The sequence below is a fragment of the Mus musculus genome, chromosome 7 (assembly GCF_000001635.26).
Source record: "Mus musculus strain C57BL/6J chromosome 7, GRCm38.p6 C57BL/6J".
Classification (NCBI taxonomy): domain Eukaryota; kingdom Metazoa; phylum Chordata; class Mammalia; order Rodentia; family Muridae; genus Mus; species Mus musculus.
The window spans coordinates 107,652,377-107,671,236 of NC_000073.6; the positions used below are offsets into that span (position 1 = coordinate 107,652,377).

General features: G+C 46.1%; 1 protein-coding gene across 10 annotated transcripts in view; it reads left to right on the forward strand.

Annotated features, from left to right (window-relative positions):
• Ppfibp2 (PTPRF interacting protein, binding protein 2 (liprin beta 2)) overlaps positions 1-18,860 on the forward strand; it is a 153,537-nt gene that overhangs the window by 57,330 nt on the left and 77,347 nt on the right. For 5 of the 10 annotated variants that reach the window (XM_030242235.1, XM_006507443.3, XM_006507444.3 and 2 more), the window contains exon 3: positions 642-856. In XM_030242235.1, the coding sequence (XP_030098095.1) occupies positions 642-856 (215 nt within the window). Of the gene's footprint in view, positions 1-641; positions 857-12,314; positions 12,737-13,101; positions 13,553-13,719; positions 14,013-18,860 lie in introns of those variants that run through there. The other 5 variants (NM_001357437.1, NM_001357436.1, XM_006507453.1 and 2 more) reach the window with 4 other exon arrangements.

Below are 18,860 nucleotides of genomic sequence, written 5' to 3' on the forward strand. Positions count from 1 at the left end.
TATCCAACTAACCCAACTAACTCAGGTCAACCTTTGCCTATAATTCCATGAGTGTGGTAATGTTCGATAGGGATGGCTCATGTTATGTGACCTGGGATGGCTACTTTGGATTTGGGAGGGCCTACGATGGCTTCACTCACAAGTCTGCCACTGCAGTGAGATGGCCAGTGACAGTTGGGGCTGTCTCCTACAGGGTAGCTGACCTTTGTTACAAGGTGGTTTGGCCCTGAAGAGGAAGAGCAGGAGCTGTCAGTCCTCTTAAGCCCCAGAGCCAGCATTGGCACAGTCCCTTAATCCCATGAGTGAATGGGAGGAGTTTGGAGTAGCCATCTGTGCAGCGTAACACTGACTCAGAAGGAAATAAGTACATTTGAAAAGATGAAGAAGTGGGTCTCGTTGACTTTGGTCACTGGTGAGGGCTGTCTGTGTTTTATCAGTTGTATTCATGTGTGACCTTTGTATACCAGGCTCAATGGGCTTTAGCTGGCTCTGATGGACCTCTCTTCCTACCATTGCAGGTCAGTATAAAGATGCTGCTGCCATGTTCCCATGGTGAGGTAGGAGTAAGCTTCCAGTTGAGAAGTTCACTGTCTATGACAACTTCTCGTCTTACCAAGGTCTCCACCTCTCTTCTGTTCCAGGCACTAAAACAGCTGCAGATTTTAGTGATGGTACCTGTGAGCCTGGGCTGTCTCCCCCATCCACCTGCTTGAACTCCATGCCTGTGCTCCATCTCATTGAGGACCTGAGACTAGCCTTGGAGATGTTGGCACTTCCTCAGGAAAGAGAAGCCCTCCTGAGCCAGGTCCCTGGCCCAACAGCTACCTACATAAAGGAGTGGTTTGAGGACAGCTTGGTGAGTTGGACCATGGTCTGATAAGGAATTGTGGGACTCGCAATGATGCAGCAGTGGAATGCCACCAGTGGCCAGAGCTGAGGGCTTCTCCCTGCATCTCCCAACCCTATCTTACTTTGCATATAGCTTTGGGTACATCACTACCGGGTGGTCCTCAGCAGGAGTAAGAAACCTAGTCAAGCTATTTAAGCTACTCGTTCTGCCTTCTTGTGGTCTTCAATAACTGTTCTGAGGTGAGGAATCCAGGGTCAGATAGACACCCCTAGAATTTTATGTGTGACTTACTGGATTCCCTTAGTGGAGTTTTAAACCATAACCTAAAGCCTGCTTGCTTCATTAGTTTCTGTTTCTGCCCATAATTCTTGCCATATAACTACTTTTTGTGCACTAAGTATAATTGAGATTTACTTGTCTTTTTATTTAGTTTTTTTGTGATTTCTCTTGGTCAGGTCTGGAGACTTGCTGGTCTGTAGGGGAAGGGAATGAGGGGTTAATCTACAAACTTGCTATAGCTTTAGTTTATCCAACTTCTTTCCCAAAGAGATGGGCAGGTCAACAGATGGAGAATTCATATTATCTAGGAATGTGTAAGATGAGGAGCTAAACTGGGATGTGGCCATTGGAGGGCTGTGTGTGTGTGTGGGGGGGGGGGGGGGCGTGGATGGGAAGCCAGAGAAAGGATGAGAGGGAATGAAAGAGGGGTGCACGAGTGTGGCCACCTAAGCTCAAATTGAGGTTGAGGGCTGGGGTACAGTTTTCTAATACAGGGCTCTAGTGCTAGAGCCCTGCACACCTGTTCAGAGTTAGAAAATGTGCACAGGTAGGAGGCAGGGACAGGGACATCAAATTGGGAGGGAGAGTTTGATGTTGGAAGTTGAGACATCCTTATCCATAAATCATGTCATTTATGATTAAACACCCTCCATCCCAGATGTCCTAGCCTCCTTTCTGTCCTAGCGGGATATGTCAGTGTATCTCAGCCCATGCCTTCCTCAACAATGAACAGTCCCTCATTATCTTCATTACGTGGGTTATTCAATATTTTCATTACATAGGCTGCCTGCCTGGTGCCTTTGTCATGTACCTGTGTCAGTGTAGTAGCAGTATAACGGTCTTGCAAAGATGTCTTTGTAGCAATGGGCAGAACCTGTGAATATGTTTATGACCTTAAACATGAAAGGGGAGTAAGAAGATAGAAAACAGTTTCAAATGAACTGATCTTAAAATAAGGCATGTAGCTTGGACTGTATAGGCAGTCCCATGTAATCATAAGAGCCCTTATAAACATATCCCTTTCTGTTCTCTGAGTTCTTTCATGTGTCTCCAGAGCCTTATTTTTGCTGGCTCCCTTACAGTTCTTTCCAGAACCTTACCAGCACACAGCCAGGAGAGTCATTGACATTTCTTTCTGAGTAGAAGTCCTGTCTGCTCATAGCTCAGCAGTTTCTTGTCTGTCTTCTTCACTGTACAGTTTACAGTGAACATGTGTCCGTTGGTCATGTTATATGACTGTGCCTCTGTTTATGCAACAGTCTTTCTAATACTGACATTTAGATTATTTTAAGTCTCTCACCATATGTGGCATTGCTGTAGTGACTACCCTTTTCTGGCTCTAGGATTTTCTAGAAGTATAATTGCAGAGATCAACTAGGGTCATCATTTAAAATCTACAGTGTCCAGTTAAAGTTGATTTTAGATAAGTAGTGGGGAAGCATGATCAGGTATGCCCTAAGCAGTTGGGTAAACCCAGCAACCATAATCCAAAAATGTTAATATGTTTAAGCCTTTGACACATTTTTCCAAATCTCTTTTCAGAAGAATTTCTTTGTCTTTATTTTCATTGGTTGAGTTTGAAGCAAGCCTTGCCCATGTTATCCTGAGGTCAGAAATAATCACGAAGATTAAAAAATGGCTTTAGCAGTTCCATAAGGGGAAAAGGTTCACTGCTGTTTTGGCACATTTCTTTCTTTAGTGAGAAGGCTAAGCCTTTTAAAAATTAGCTTATTAGTATTCTCTATAGTTTCTAAGCTTTTACTTTCATACCCTGCGTGAAAAACATTCCACATATATACATGGTCACATATGAATTATTTTACTAATATAGTTAAATTATGAAGGTAAAATGTTCTAACGGTGGAAAGGATAAGTTCAAACATAATTCAAAGTGTTCTTCCTCCACACCATGATACCACCTTAACCCCTTGGGCAGGTCTGTTCTGCCCTCTCTTCAAATCTTGTGCTCAGTTTTCTTTGATGGTTTGGTGTTGCCATATTGAAATGCCTTTTTATTTTATTTGAGTGTATATTTTCCTAAGGGCTATGCTTTCAAGCCTTGGGGTTTTAGAAAACTGTAGTTAGCGCTATCTGGGTCTCTTCCTTGTAGCCCTACAAAGGCCTGACTTAACCTCACATCAAATACCTAGGTGCCTGCTTCTCCATCTAGTAGGTTTGACTGCTGTGTTGCAGTTCACTCAAATTCATCAGTATTTTTAATGTGTAGCATGAAAAAAAAATTCATTAAATGTTTTGGGGAAATATATTAAAAACAATTATGTTACACATTCAGTTGGTGTGGTACTTGGGGAAGCATCTTGTGTTCAGGTTTGCACAGTTTTTAGGGACAGATTATTTACAGTGATGGCAGGAATCCAATGCTGAAGATAGGTTTCCCTAAAAGCTATTGCGTTCATAAATCTTTTAGAGTAATTATTCCTATCAACTACCTATGAATGGTGTCCTTTTCGGGGGTCAGAAGTTCACATAAACATTTCACGAAGCCAGAGCTGCATCTTAAGGGCTTGATTCTGAGCAGAAAAGGCCTGTCTGCTTTTCAGGTCTGACTGACCTAACGTCAGTTTACATTCTGGCTCTACACACATTCCACACTGGGTCTTCCCTGTACAGCCACTAAATTCAGAGCAGTGAACAGGTCACTGGGTGCTTTAGAGTGCTCCTTTCAGGGAAAGACTTGCCACACACATTTTGGCCTGTTTGGCTAGGAGCTTGTGAAAAAAAAATGAGATTTCAGATCAGACATTAAACTATGTTGAAGTGATTCCTTAAAGTTTAAGAAGGTTTGCTTTAGTCACTGAGACTCTACTTGATTTTATTTTAAAATTCCATGTTGTTTTAGACAGGGTCTATGTTTCCTTTCCATGTAGACCAGGCTAGTCTTGAACTCATAGAAGTCTTCCTGCCTCTGCCTCCTGAAAGCTGGGACAAAAGTCATGTTCCATCACACTTTTTTTTTTTTTCTCTTAAAGACTCTGAGGTAGATTAGGATTAGCGTTGGAAGGAGACAGGTAGTTTGATGGACCCGTGCCTCCTTGCTCAATACAGACTGTGCATCGTATGCGTGTGTTTCTTCCATTATCTTCTGCAGACAGACTGGTTTTGCCACATACCTCAAAGTTCCTGTTTTGTTGGAACGTTAGCCTGAGACTGTCCAGCTCTGCCACATAACATCGCTATCTGTTGGGGTACTTTCTCCAAGAAAGCAGTGTCAGCAGTAGGGTTTAACTCACTAGAAACCTATAGAGAGGCTGGGCATGCCCATGTGAAAACACTGGCTCTAGATGACTTCAAAGGCTCTGGCTCCTCCCACATTTCTGTCTTACCATCTGCTGGGGCTGGCTTTTCCTCAGGTGTGTCCTTTAATGGCTGAAGAAGCTCAGGCGTGGCTATACAGCTCTGTCTAGAGTCGCTCAGTTTCTTTTGATCAGTATGTCCGTTTTTATTTATCTTTAATTAAGGGGAGAGATTTTTTTTTTCTGAAATCCTCCAGCATTCTTCCTATTGGCCTGGTGGCCAAGATGCTACTAGAGCATCAGTGGAGGCTGGGAAAGAATAATAGGACATTAGATCAAGAACAAGTTGGGTACCCCTCATCAAGACATCTAACAGTTTCAGAATTGGAGAATTTTAAATTTCAGAGTTTTTGAAACTTTATTTCACATTTCTTGATTAGGTATGCTTAGCCAGTAGATTCTATGTAAATGATGATGGTGATGATGATGATGATAATAATAATATCTTTTTTAAAAGCAAAACCAAAAACAATTAAAATATCGCCAGTCCAAAGCATTTCAGACAAGGAAAGTTTACCCTACATTGACTTCAGTTTGTCTTAAGTAGTCCAAGGTGAGCTGGGGCCAAGCTTGCAGAAGGTGGTTGCTGCCAGAAAAGAAAAGAGTGGAGGGAAAGAACGGCCCCTAGGGAAATGTCCCAAAATGTCTTGAACACACACGTGTTCAACAAGTCATTTCAATGTTTTCTTCTTATATTTTATTTGATACAGGCTCTTACTAGGTGTGCACCTAGTTTTAGGTGATGCTGACTGTCGAACTCAGGACATCAATCGTACTAGTAAACACTTTATGAGCCAAACTACAGCCCCTTCACTCTCCTCCATCAAAATAACAAAAAAAAAAAAAACAAAAAAAAACAAAAAAAAAAACCTCAAATCCCCAAAGCAAAGTGTCTCATTGACCTGCTAAATAATGTTAGAGCTAAATCCTCCAGGTACATAAAAGTACTAGGTGCCAATGAAATAGAAAGGTAGAACTTTAAAACAATTATATTTCTTTGTGTGTGTATGCCTATTTATGTGTGAGAGTGTGTGCATGCCATAGCATGTATGGTGTGTGTGTGCATGCTTGTTTATGTGTGAGAGTGTGTGCATGTCACAGCATGTATGGTGTATGTGTATCTGTTCATGTGCCCCAGCATGCATGTAGAGGTCAGGGAACAACTTTGGGTGTTGGTTTTCACCTTCTGCCTTGTTTCTAAGACAGTGTCTTTCTTGTTTTTCACTGGCTGATACCCTAGGAACTCCCAGCCAATGAAACAAGGGATTCTTCTGCCGACCCCCCCCCCCCATCTCACCATAGACATGCTGTGATTACAGTTGCATCCCACATCTAGCTTTTACAGGGGTTCTGATGATCTGAACTCAGGTCCTCAGTCTTGCACACACAGAAAGTGCTTTCCCTCACTGAGCTGTCTCCCTGGTCCAAACATAAAGCTTTTCAGCAGAGCTGTGGATTAGCTAGCCTTGTGTTATGGTGTTACATGACCCCTGCTAAGAATCACCAAGTGCTGGCCAGAGAGGATGGGCTGTGCCATGCATGAGAAGTTTGCTCTCCTGCTGCTGGTGTTGTCCAGCGATGCTAGTGTCAGACACCATAGGGTCCCTAACATAAAGTGCTTGGTAGAGATGTAGCTTTGGGTGTGGGGGCATGGCTGCTGATTAGAAGAGGACAAATTGACTAGTACTGGGCCTGCCTTTTCTTTATGTCTTAGAGGAGAGGGCACTCCTGGACCTGCCGAATCAGAGTTGATAGCTGGGTATATCTGAGCACAGGGCTTGTTCCTGCAGGGCTGAAACACTGCTATAGAAATATAGCCTGCAAGAATCTTGGTCATATTCTGCCAGGATGCCTCAAAGAGCAACAGACCTAGCCACAATAAATCACTGCTGAGCCATAAGTTTCTAGAGCTCTGTGTTTTAGACCCTTGCCCTGCCCCTTGGCAATGTGTGGGATGAGAAGTGGGCTCTAGGCTTAGAAGGGCATATGTAGGGCTCTCTAATCCGGGGCCAGTGAAACAAGGAACAAGAGGTTGGGATTTCCTTGGTGTCTATATCTGAATTCTGGGCCTACTCATGGAGAGTGGATTGACAAGGCCTTTGTACAATTTCTTGGAGTCCAAGGCATGCTGAGGCTGCCTGCAAAGGGGATTCAAGGAGGTGCTTCAGTTCTATCCTGTAGGCAGCAGAAAAGTTACCTTCAGGAGATAGGACTTTTGTCCTTTATGTTTGGTGGACAGCGAGAAGCAGGGGTAGGTGCTCACAGACGATGCAGCCGGAACCCCTGAAAGTCTGGAGCAGTCTGTCTTGTGATCGAATTTGAGTTGGTTTCCAGATAGGGCAGCTTCCTTTTCTTTGTGCTGTGCTGATGTACAAGTTGATGCTGTTCAGAGGGTAGAGATATAAGAGCTTCACACCAGACAGTTCTGAAGCCAAGAAGAGAGGTGTTTCTTAGAGGCCTGATAGGTAGCACAGGCAAGAAAGGCTTGGTGCCACTAGATATGCTTCTGAGACTTCTGGCTGCACCTCAAGAGGGCTTTCATGTGGTCTGCAAGGGGCGTGTCTACTTTTCCATACCTGCTTGGTTGGCTGGGTAGTTTTCTTGATGTGGTCAGCTTGGCTGTGTGTGGAGCCTTCTAAAGAGATTAGCCATCCAGAGTGGCATGTTCGACTAGGGGGAAGAGGCACGTTTGCTAGTGTAGAGCTGATGTGAGCCCCAGAGCCAGCAGTCTCCAGATGGAGCAGCTCTGGTTGTTCCTCTAACATTCTGTATACACCCCTCTTCTGCCAGCAGCTGGTATAGCCTTTGGATACTATGGCTATGGGCCAAAGAGATCCTTGGTGAAAGTTCAAGATGGAGTCAGAGAGGGAGCAGGGGAGCCCCCGGCAACAGCAAAGCGAGGGCAAGTCAAGGCAGGATTGTAGGATGTGAGCCAGTGGTTGGCAGAGATGCTTGCTCCAAGAGGCTGCTGTTCTCTTTGGAACTGGAGCACATGCGCATCCCCAACCTCCACCCCAGGAGCCCACGCTTTCCTTTGTAATACAGCAGGTGTCCAGGTCAGTTAGCCTAGGACCGGGAAAGCAAGCTGAACCTAGGCAAGGTGGGGTTAGGAGGTAGAAGGACTTTAAAAGGCCAATGCTTGGTCCTCTTCTGTACCCTGAGACTCAGTTTCCTACTGGAAGTGATATCAGTTTAGTTTTGGTATCTACAAGATCTGGCCTAGCTAGCTTGGCTCCTCTTCTCTCCCCCTTCTCTCCCCTCCCTCCTCTCTCTTTCCCTTTCCCTCTCCCTTCCCTTCCCTTTCTGCATGCATGCATGCTTGTATATATGTATTATGGAAAAGGGTTTCATATTCAGGCTAGACCTTCACCTCACCGCACAGCTATAAATTAGCTCAAAGTTTTGATCTTCACGCTTCTACCTCTTTAGTGCTAGGGCTTTAGGCCCATGTCACCATTCCAGGGTTATGTGGTGGTGGGTATGGTAGGTTTTGTGTATGCCAAACACTTTACTAGCTGAGCTGTGTTTCCAGCCTCGTGGATAAGTATTTTGTCCAGTGTTTTATTTTTACTCTGTGGACGGGGGTAACAGGCCTCCCTTAAAATAACAGCCTTGGTCTTAGTCCACACTTCTTAGTTTTCAAAGTGGAAACAGTTTAGGGAGTTTCAACTGAGGCCTGCATCTTAAGAACTGTGCAAAGACCTGCCTCAGCTGTGCATTCTGGGAGGCCTCACATAGGGTATGTGTGCATCTCTGACATCTTAAGCCCATCAATGCAGGCCCCCTCACATAGCTTTTGAGCTAGTCTTTCAACAAAGAGAAAGGCCTTGGAAGGGGCCTGCTTTTGTCTTGTCACTGATGGTGGCTCCTTCCATTGCAGTTCTTCAGACAAAGCTTTTCTCTTCGCCACATTCACTTTGCAGTTCTTCACTTGGCCAAAGAAGCAAATCTGTTTTCCATATTGGAAAGCTGGAGGTGGTTCAGGAGAGGTAGGAGAGAAAGCGGCCTCACTGGCTGTAAAACATGTGAGCTTGGGTTTCTCTAGCCATGGGATTCATTTCTCTGTCACCGGTCTCCAGCAGGACCAAAATACAGGTCTGGGTATGTTTATACTGAACATTTTTACATTGTTTTGTTTTGTACATTGTACAAAACTGCAGGCTGGAGATTTGTAGGGAAACCTTTCCTCTGGGTTTAAAAAAAAGAGAAGATTGGGATGCCCTTCAGTGGATTATAGCTTCATAGTAGTGTGCATGCTTAGAATGTAGGTGGTCTTGGGCTTGATTGTCAGTGTATACACACACACACACACACACACACACACAAATACACACACAAATATGCATACACATATGGGTAGGAGGATATTTAGTTTTGTAGAACAAAAAAGGTGCAGCTAATGTGAGCTAATTTCCGGTCTGTGTTTCATACCTCTCCAATGGCAGGTGTAGTGTGCGGTTCAGTGAGCTCTCAGACATAAGTAGGGATCGGTGTCCTCCCACCCCAATCGCTGGGCAGGGCCTAGTGGACAGTGTGCAGTGGTGATACTTTAATTCACGTGCAGTACTTTGAGAAGCCAGTAGGTGGCAGGCAGTGACAAAAGCTGGAATGTCTGAAGGCCAAGGACTAGGAATCAGGTAGTAGATTTTATAAGAGAAAATAGTTTGAATTTTTTTTTTTCTTCCTCCTGTGAGGTTGCTGAGCAGTGCATCTGGGTCTGTCAAAAACAAGAGTTCTTTCTCATTTTCTTTAGGAAACAGAGGACAAATAGCTGGCAGAGCAGGGTCCATTGTGGAGCTGGGAAGGAGAGACGGGCTGCTGAGGCCTGAGCTTTGGAGCATACATTTGACCTTTCCTTTGTTCCACCTCTCCAGGCTCCTTGACCTTTTTGCTATGGCCCAGGAGGAAGGTTCTTCACATTCCAGGAGGCGTTTCCTGGGCCACATGGTGTCTGTCTCGTGCCTTGGGGGCTTATGTACACAGTTTTTCTGGCATCACAGATAACATTGAGGGACTCTCAGTTACTGCAGATTTAATGGTATTACTTTTTTTTCCCTTGTTTTTTTTTTTTTTTTTTTCCCCCTGCCTCCCTAACTAAGCAAGTAAATTCTGGCAATCTGGATCCTTTCAGGACCTGACCAGAGAGACTATTCCAGCCCGCAGGAACCAGTGTTTATAAATGGCCAAGAATGTGCAAACACTGGTGAAACGGCAAATAAATCTTTCCCTCTGAATTTCCTGCTTCAGGCCCAGGGGATGTGGTAGGGGGTGTTGCCAGATTACCTTGACTTGGGGTGTAAGCATGTAGACACCCACTTACCCTCAGCCCGCAAACAAGGCCTGTGAGATAGACTAACCCCGAGCCTTCTGCCCCTTCAGCACTGCTGCGGCCAGCCACAGGATGCCTTCTCTCAGTTCTGACTTCTCTGAGAAACTTCTGGAAGTGGGTTTCTTATTTTGTACTACTTCAGGTGTGGTCCTGGGACCAGCCATGTAAGTGTCTCCCTGGAAACTTCTTAGCAACGTGCAATTAAATCCAGGCTCCATTTCTACCCCGCTGGTCCAACTTGGCATTTTCCCTACAAGCCCCTCCAACCCAGGCAACTCATTATAGATGGGGAAGCTTGGTGCTATCCCAGAGGCTGGTGAGCCTGTATTTGGCCTATTGCCTGTTTATTATGCCCTTGGATCAGCTAAGAATGATTTTCGCATTTTAAAAACTGATCAAAACCCGCAAGACTATTTTATGACGTGGAATGATAAAAACATCAATTTTCTGCATTTATAAATGAGGTTTAAGGGAAGCTCAGTCACAGGTTAGTTAGCATTGTCTGTAACTACTTTCATGCTACAGATAGCAGTCAAGTGTGATAGAATTTGTCTCTTGTCCTGACGCCTCCTGCATCCCCCTGAAGGAGCATTCCCAAGCTCAGGCCAGATGAAGCCAGGCTGCTTCTCTTAAGGGGTGTGTGTGTGTGTGTGTGTGTGTGTGTGTGTGTTTGTGTGTGTGTGTATTGTGAATATTATGAATGCACTTGTGGGCTTATCTGATTTATTTGACCAGGATGACCTTTGAGGTGGGTGTGGGGTAACTGGGTTCACCTGCAGTTCTGTAGGGAGCTCTGGCTGAGCCCCTGGGGATGTCCGAGTTGTAGATACCTAAAGTCCCTGTTCAACCATCTCACTTTTCCCCAGCCCAGTCCTTCCTGCCAGCCTCCTGTGCATGCTCTGCTCCAGGTCCTTTGGAGTGTGAGTTTCGTGGACTCGGGGGTTGAAATGAAAGAAGTAAAACATGCTGAAACAGTTAGATTCAGGCAAGAGCTGCTGGTTTTGGACATATCAAAGTGCCAGGGGTTTTGCTGAGCTCCCCCGCTTTCTCCCTCTTCTTTCCTCTCCACCTTCCCCTAGTCCATCAGACACCAGTTGAGTTACTAGGCAAAGAGGCGATTACACCCTTATTGTTTTCTAAGTAGAATATTAGTTTTTGCTAAGCTCTCTGTTTTGAGCCTCGTTATTTCATTCTGAGAATGCTTAAATCCTTTCTGTGTAACAAGAATTGTACTTGGCATGAAGTTAAAAGAAATTAGTCAGAAATAAGATGCACTTCGCACAGTGTGGTACGGTGGAGCCTTGTACACCATCATCTGTGGTTTGCCATGGGCTGGAAGTCCCTAGGGTCTAGGGAGGGACGCTCTAGCCAGCAATGGGAGGGTTGGGATGCATCAGGAAGGAGCTGAGGAAGAGTAGTCGGGGGATGCTGTCTGTCCTGCTGCATCTGAGCCACCTCTCCCAGGAGGTAAGGTAGGGGTTCATGAGAAGTAACTTCTTACGGCGGCGTCATTCCTGACTCTAGCAAAAGTAAAGACAGGCACTAAGCCCCTCTGCAGAAAGCACAAGTTTCCCTTATCCTCAGGGACTTGGAATCACTCCAAATCAGCTCCCCAGCCTCTGCACACCTTTATTATATACTGTGAAAGATAAGTCTTTATCTACTCCGGGCAGGAAGTACATTTCATTTGTCTTGGTGCGGAACAAGTGTTTGCTTACCTAATGCATTTCTTCATTTGACTTTCCCAGGTTCCTAGACACACACTCTCTCCGTCTCTGTCTCTCTCTCTCTCTCTCTGTGTGACTATATATGTATATGTGTGTGTGTGTGTGTGTGTGTGTGTGTGTGTATGTATGTATGTATGTATGTATGTATATGTGTATAAAATCTTCCCTATCCCTATATTCTTCACACATTGCACTGAGGTCTAGTTGGGGAAGCATTGGGTGGAGGCGATGGCTCTTAGACCACACTGAAACTAGGCCAGGGTAAGGGGAGGGATCCAGAGATCATGACAGGGCAGTGAGCCTGCCTTTTCCTTCTGCCCTCTGATCTGGGTGTGTCTGCAGGAATTTACTCCTCCCTTGGTGCCAGCTGCCTGCTAGAGCCCTCCTCCCCTGCCTCTGATCTGTGGCTCTGCTGCTAGCCTTATTTGTGCCGTCTTTTCTGGCTTGGCTTGTGGGCTGTAGTGAACATTGATGTCGTGATGAGGGGGCTGTTGACAACCAGTGGAGTCTTTGCTTTATGCTGGGATTTCCAGGAAAGACACAGGAGGGCCTTGGCAGTCACATGATATGCGCCTGCAAGTCATTCACTACAGACAGCTGAGCACAGAGCCTTTGCATGTAACCACCATTCCCACTACACCCACATCAAAGATCACTTTCATAATCAGTCATAGCCAAAGGCCACACATTAAGGGTTGGGCAAGGGAGAAAAGCTGTGTTAGGGGGAGCTCTCAAAGAAGATGTCAAAATATGAGGAGAGGGGGTGTGGCGTCTGGGGAGTCTTAAAGGGGCACGCTGGAGAGCCAGCATGTGACCCACTCCATGCTTTCCAGGGCTCCTTCTGACCTGGAGCCACTCCCCACGTCTCATGGAAACTCACCCTTCCTATCTCCCTGCTCTGTGAAGCAGGTCCTGCAGAGGTGAAAAGAGCAGGGAGGCAGACCCAGGACTTTACTGAGGCAGTAATCCCTGGTGTGGTATGTGACCTGGAGGACCCTGGCAGTGGTGGCTCACAGCCCAGAGCAGCACTCCCTGAGGGAGCCAGTAGTAAAGGTCTTGAGGTTGTAGCAGTTGGTCTCTGGTGGATAGTGCCAGCAGTGCAGACGACAGCAGTCACCCTGCCTAGGCCTGGCACATCTCTGAGCCCAGAACTGAGACAGGAGCTGGTTTTAAGTCTGTCCTTTTTGGAAACCCAGGCTTTCATTAGGGCACAACCTATGGCCCATCTGTAAGAAGGGTAGGTGTGAGCTTCAAAGAGGGGGGTCCCTCTCCTGCTCTCTGTCACTGTTTTTGTCTCTCTGTCTCTCGCTCGCTCTCGGTGTGTGCCTGTGTGTATCTGTGTGTCTGTGTGTCTGTCTGTGTGTGGGAACCAGCAAGCTCCTCAGGGAGTGGTGCTTATTTTTAGTTGTCTCCCAAGTCCCAAATAAACTGAGAGCAGCTGGGAGCCTGTGGGTAAATGCAGAGTGAAGTAGAGACAGGAAATCGGGGGCTCTCAGTAATGAGTTCCAGCCACTCCAGAAAGGAGAAGCCAGACAAGGCATTTTCTTCCGGACTGTTTCCCTCTGGCAGGCTCTGGTATTATCACTGAGAAGGTTCCCATTGCCCATGTGTGAGTGAGTGTATGCGCTCAAGTGTATATGTGTTTACAACTTCTGCCTCCCTGTCTTGATGAGGTTTTATTGCTCTGAAGGACTGAAGTCGGTCCTGGTCTCTGTGTGTGTCCATGTGTCTGTGTGCCTGCCTATCTGCCTGCTTGCCTGCCTGTGGGGGCGGTGGGGGAGGACCCTGGAGCAGCACCTTCAAGTCTGAGTCTTCTGTATCTGAGCCTGTTGAGGGAAAGAAAGGCTACAGGACACAGGCCAGGGAAGTGGGGAAACTGGAACACAGCTTGCTGTTCCTGCGGGGGAGGGGGCAAAGGCAGGGAGGAGGAGAGGGCTTGAGCTCCAGCCAGAAAAGAGGGCTTTTTCTCAACCAAGGACTCTAACTGCTGACATGGGTACCCAGCATGGATGGGGACATTGATGTTTACAAGCATTTCTCGTGGCTGAAGAGGGTAAGTGACGGGCTGCTTTGTCTGGGTCTCTCTGGAGATGAGTAAGGGGAGAGACACTTTGGGGTGTTTTGGCTGTGTGTGTGTGTGTGTGTGTGTGTAATAGGGGAGGTATTTATCCAGCGAACCCTATTGTGGCCAAGTTCTTCATGAGAATCTAATTATAGACACCGAGGGAGAAAACAGGCGGCTGCCTTTGTTTCTGCCCTGACAGCCTAGTGAATGAACTTCTGTACTGAGAGGCTAGCACGGAGGGAGGGAAGTTAGTTATTTGTGCTTTGGCTCCTAAGCACTCAGGGTCTCCATACGCTGTGACCAGGAAATTCTGTCCACAGCCTTTGGGTTCCAGGACACAGAGAGGAGGAAGCTGCTGCTGTCTTAAATGTCCTGAGTTCGGAAGTCATTTAACTCATTCTCAGCCCCGATGGTATCCGGAGCAGAGGGTATATTTGTCGCCAGCCCGGTGAGCCTCTGTGTTTCCGGAGGAAAGCTCCAGCGCGGTCCTCTCTGTAGTGGTCTGCAGCCCAGGATTTTGTTTGCAAGTTGCTGGTGCCAGTTCTTTGGGGCATAGGTATCTGTGTGGCGTGTGAGTGAGGGCTGAATGGACCCTGGGGGCTGGATGGCACTGTACTGTCCTCAGAGCTCCAGTGTCCTTCGCATTTAAGATGGGTTCACACTCATTTCACACTGAGGGAGTCTAGGCTGAATCTGTTTGTTTGAGAGGGAGGAAGGGCAAGAGCACCTGACAGATAAGAGGCTTGACATTGTAACTGTAGAAGGAAGGACAGGAAGTGTCCCGCTTGGAAGGGACACACACATCTTCACTGTCCAGCTCCCAGGCACTGGGGTGGCTGGCTGGCTTTTTGTATGTATTCTTTGCAGCCGGAGTGTTTCCTTAGCAAATACTGAGCTCCTGGTACTGTGTGTACAGCAGTGGGCAGCGTTGAATGAATTTCCTCCACCTTAGTGGGGAATGGAGGTCACACAGACCCAGGAAATAAACATTGGATTACAAGGTTGCAGTAAGGAAGGCTCAGGAGAGCTGTCGGTGATTGAAGCAGAGGGTCAGGAGCCCTCTTTGAGGAAATGGCACTTCACAGAAACCTAAAAGAGCAATAGTATGGAGTCAGGTGGAAAATGGCATGAGAAGCATTTCTGGCCAATGCAAAAGTGGGTGGCGCTGTGCAAAAGTCCCAAGGCAAGAGAGTCTGGAGGGTTTCAACACAGAGAAAACCATTGTTGCTGGATTCAGTCGTGGTAGGTAGAGGCAGGGGAATGCCAGATTACACAGAATAGCCAGTGATGGCCACGTAGAGGCCATGGGTGACTGACAGGGTTTGTAATGAGGAGGCAACATGGGATCCAGCAGGAGGTCTAACTTGTATTTTGGGAAGATTGTTGTAACTGTGATGTGGTATATGGTAACTTGTGTTGGGCAAGTGAGGCAGATGAGACATGATTAGAGTTGGGTGGCTGATAGGAGTCAGCTAGTGACAGCTTTCATTTTAGCTAAGCCCAGAATGACCAAGGGCAAGGTGATTGCTGGTATCTTAGTGGTTGAGCAGCCTGGTCTTGAACCATTTTCTCTGTCTCTTGGTCCTGTCCCTTCATCAGTTCTGTCAAATATGCAGAGAATGATTGGTTCAGAATGCAACAGAAATCCTGCCTGGGTTCAACCTCTGCTTTGCAGGGAGTGGGGCATCCCAGCCACTAGAACACATGTCGAGACAACTAGACGTTTGGCAAACATTGGACCATCTTAAGTTTTTAAAAAGCCACACTCTTGGAGAAACCTAGGAAACATACTTACCATTTAGTCTTTTTTTCCTCATTTCCAAAATGAAGCCTTTAACTGCGAAGGGTCTACAAGTCACTGTGTGCCTAGGATATTAGGAGCTACATCTGTATCCCTGTATGGATGCTGGGACTGGTCCTTTGTCCAAGGTTCTGTCTTTAGGAACCAGTTCTTCCTACAAGGCGGAATGAGATGATTCTGTCTGCTCCAAGACACAGGATATGAGTTCTGGTGCCCATAAAGTTTGCTGGTGGACTCTGACCCAGGTGACAACTCCAGAAACCCCTCACAGGACCCATAGCAAATACATTCCCTTTGCTTTTAGGACTCCAAAGAGTCACTAACAACAAGAAATCAAACATTGAGTATTGGGTGTATTCTATGGTAGATTGGCTCCCTTCTTTACACCAAATCCTTGTGTCAGATTTTTTAACCTCCCCAAACCAGAAGATGCTCCTACTAACTGTGAACTTGGCCACGAGCCTCTGGGACTCACCTTTAGTCTGGAGGAGCAAATGTAGCTAGCCTCTTGAGCGTCTCTGCTCTTCAGGCTTTCGTCCTGAAGAACATTTTCAACCTACTTCTTTCATTTCATGCTTCAGTAACTCCCAAGTATATATTTTCTGTTTTTATTTTTTACAGTTTTACTTTTTATTTTTGAAGCTTTCTCTCAGCTGTCTTCCTCTGTAAGCCCCACCTTCTTTATCTGATTCCATTCGGCCCTTTGTTTGCAACCATTCCTTTACTGACCACCTAGTCCCCCTAGGGACCCTGTAGACCAGGTGTGCAGCTCTCTCCACCTTTTCACGTGCTTGTGCAGAGAACAGCTTTCTCTCACCTTACAGTTTTGAATTCTGTCTCTTCGATTCTTCCATGCATAAGAGGTAGGTTCCAGAAGAAGAGATACCTGTTTGAACTGTGAGCTAGTGTACATTGTAGGAGCCTTGCCCTTTGACCTCAGACAAGAGGGTAATGGCATATTGGAGTCAGCTGGTACCAGTTCCTCATTTACCAGCCCAAGAGAAGTCAAAACAAAGTCAAAGCGCACTGCGTTGCGATGCTGTTAGCAGGAAGGAGAAAGTGAGAAGGGAGCAGGCAAGAATGGTGGTTGATAAGTAGAATCTACTGGGAGCTCACCCCCAGCTCATTCTTTGAACACACAAAGCCTAAGCACTAGGTAATACCTGCTACAGGTACCCAGAGGCCCTCATCCTCCTCACTGTCTGCTCCCTGACTCATCAACAGTTCCCATGTGTCCTGCACTGAGATCGGTAGATTCAACCCACATAACTATGAATGAGTCTCTGAAGATTGCTCCCAGCAGTGTCTGTGGGACTAGCTCACTGCCCTCTGAGCAGGAGTTCATTTTCCCAGGAAGAGAACTCAGACAGTGGTGTGAGTACCTTTACACTGCTGCCTGACTTCAGCATCTGGAATGAGTAGGATAATCATCCTATAGTCAGTCATGAAACAGAACCACCTGAGTGTGCCATGCAGTTTACCTTAGTTCTAGAAAAATGTGAACACATTTAAGCCATAAACATGAAACCTTATTCTATGCCATTGCAAACTCAGTAGTGTGGTCACTTGGATCAGAAGAGCTGCAGACAGACAGACGTGCAGGTACCTGACTTACCTTTCATTCATTTAGACTGTAGTTGTCCTTAAAGATATAGCCAGCAGCTCCTATGATAGACCACACACATCTATTGGTTAACAGCACAGATCATGGATCCGGACTCCCTGCATTTACATCTCACCTTTGGGGACGTTGGGCAATGTGTATAACGTCCCCAGAACTCCACTTCCCTAACTGTAAAATAGAAATGAATAGTTTAGCACGTGTATAGTACTTAGAATGCATGTCACAGATGCTAGGTGTGGGGTGTTCAGTGTAATCATTTGACAGCCGGTGGTTACTGCAGAGCCACTTGCCCAACCTTGATTCTGAGTAGGCTTTTCAAACCTGTGCAGCAGACAATAATGTGTAGTTTCTTGGGGGCTTCTGCTGTTCAGTCTTTTACAGGTACTGACAGTTTGTAGCTAAAATACTCAATAAGCCTACCTACCAAGCTCCCCAGTATAGTTTAGAATTCTCCCCAGAGTTTGGCCATCTCTGACTACCTGTACCCATGATTTCTGTCTGCTTGTTTCTTACTGAGAGACACTGACCCCTCTACCTAGTGGAATCATGTGAAGTGGCATCTTGCCAGGGTCTTTGGTTTGGCCTAGTAGGTCCTTGATAACAACATAGATGTCGGTAGTTGGATGGGCTGGCATTCAGTGACAGCTTTGTACTCCTGTCCCATCTTCTGTGGCAGCTCCTTCATGTCTATTCTCAATTGATGTCATTACTGACTTCATGGACAGGGTGAGGAGCAAATGGAGATGAATCTTTCATCTTTTTTCTCTTCTCAAAGTATAACCGTGTTCAACAGCTATTACTTCTGAACTTCCTTCTGTTCCTGGGGCTGGGATATTCATTCTCTCTTAGCCAAGGCTGTCCCAGTGTCTGTTGGACCTTGCTCTGCTTCAGTTCTTTCTAGTCTTCTGTTTCTTGTCTCAATGGCTTCCTGCTTGCTCCATTGCTCTTGAAGAAAACAGTTTTTCCTTTTTTTTTTTTTTTTGAGACAGAAGCCACCTTTAAAATTCCCCTCTGCAATGCCTCTGCTGTATGTACTTTTAAAGCAAGCCTTTCTATCCACTTCCTCCTGAATTTATTCTCATCTTTGAAGTCTCATGTAGCCCAACCAACTAACCACTGATTGATGACTTTGAACATCTGATCATCCTGCCTCTACTTCCCAAGTGCCGAGAGAACAGGTATGTGCCACCACACCCTGTTTATGCAGACCTGGGGATCGAGCCCAGGGCCTTGTGCATGCTGGGTGAGCACACTGCCGACTAACCTACCACTCCAGTCTCTACCTTCACCCGCTTGAGGGTCTTGTAGGGCTGCTGTCCTTCCTATAAAGGTTTAGCTGTCTAAGAGGCATCAGACAATTATCTATAGTGCCTTCAGATAGCTAAAACAGTGTTCATTCCACCCCCTACTCCAGCACTTAGTGATGCTGCCCTGTCTCTGATGGAGTTTTCAATAATGAGTCACCTTTTCTACTGGAACTGGCAAGATGAAGAAAGCCTTCAGAATGTCCTCTCATCCTCCTCCTGGTTTTAGCTTCAGCCTTTCATATGGTATTGGCACATATGTACAAATACCACTTCTCCAGCTCCATACTTTGAGTTTCTTATGCATCCAGCTACCTATAAAGGATATTCAGCAGTAGCAAGACCTGAGCCATGTTTATAACTTTGGGAAGAGATCTTGGTAAATCACATGCGTTTCTCTCCAAATGTATGTTACCCAGAAGATGAGCTCGGAACGTCACTCCACCCTTTGCTTGGAGAGCTTGTGGAATTGATAATGTCTGAGGGATAGTGATTATCATGGCCTCAGAGAAAGCCTGTTTGTCTTGGGAAAGCTATTTTCAAGTGTGCTGCTGTTCTCCCAGAAGT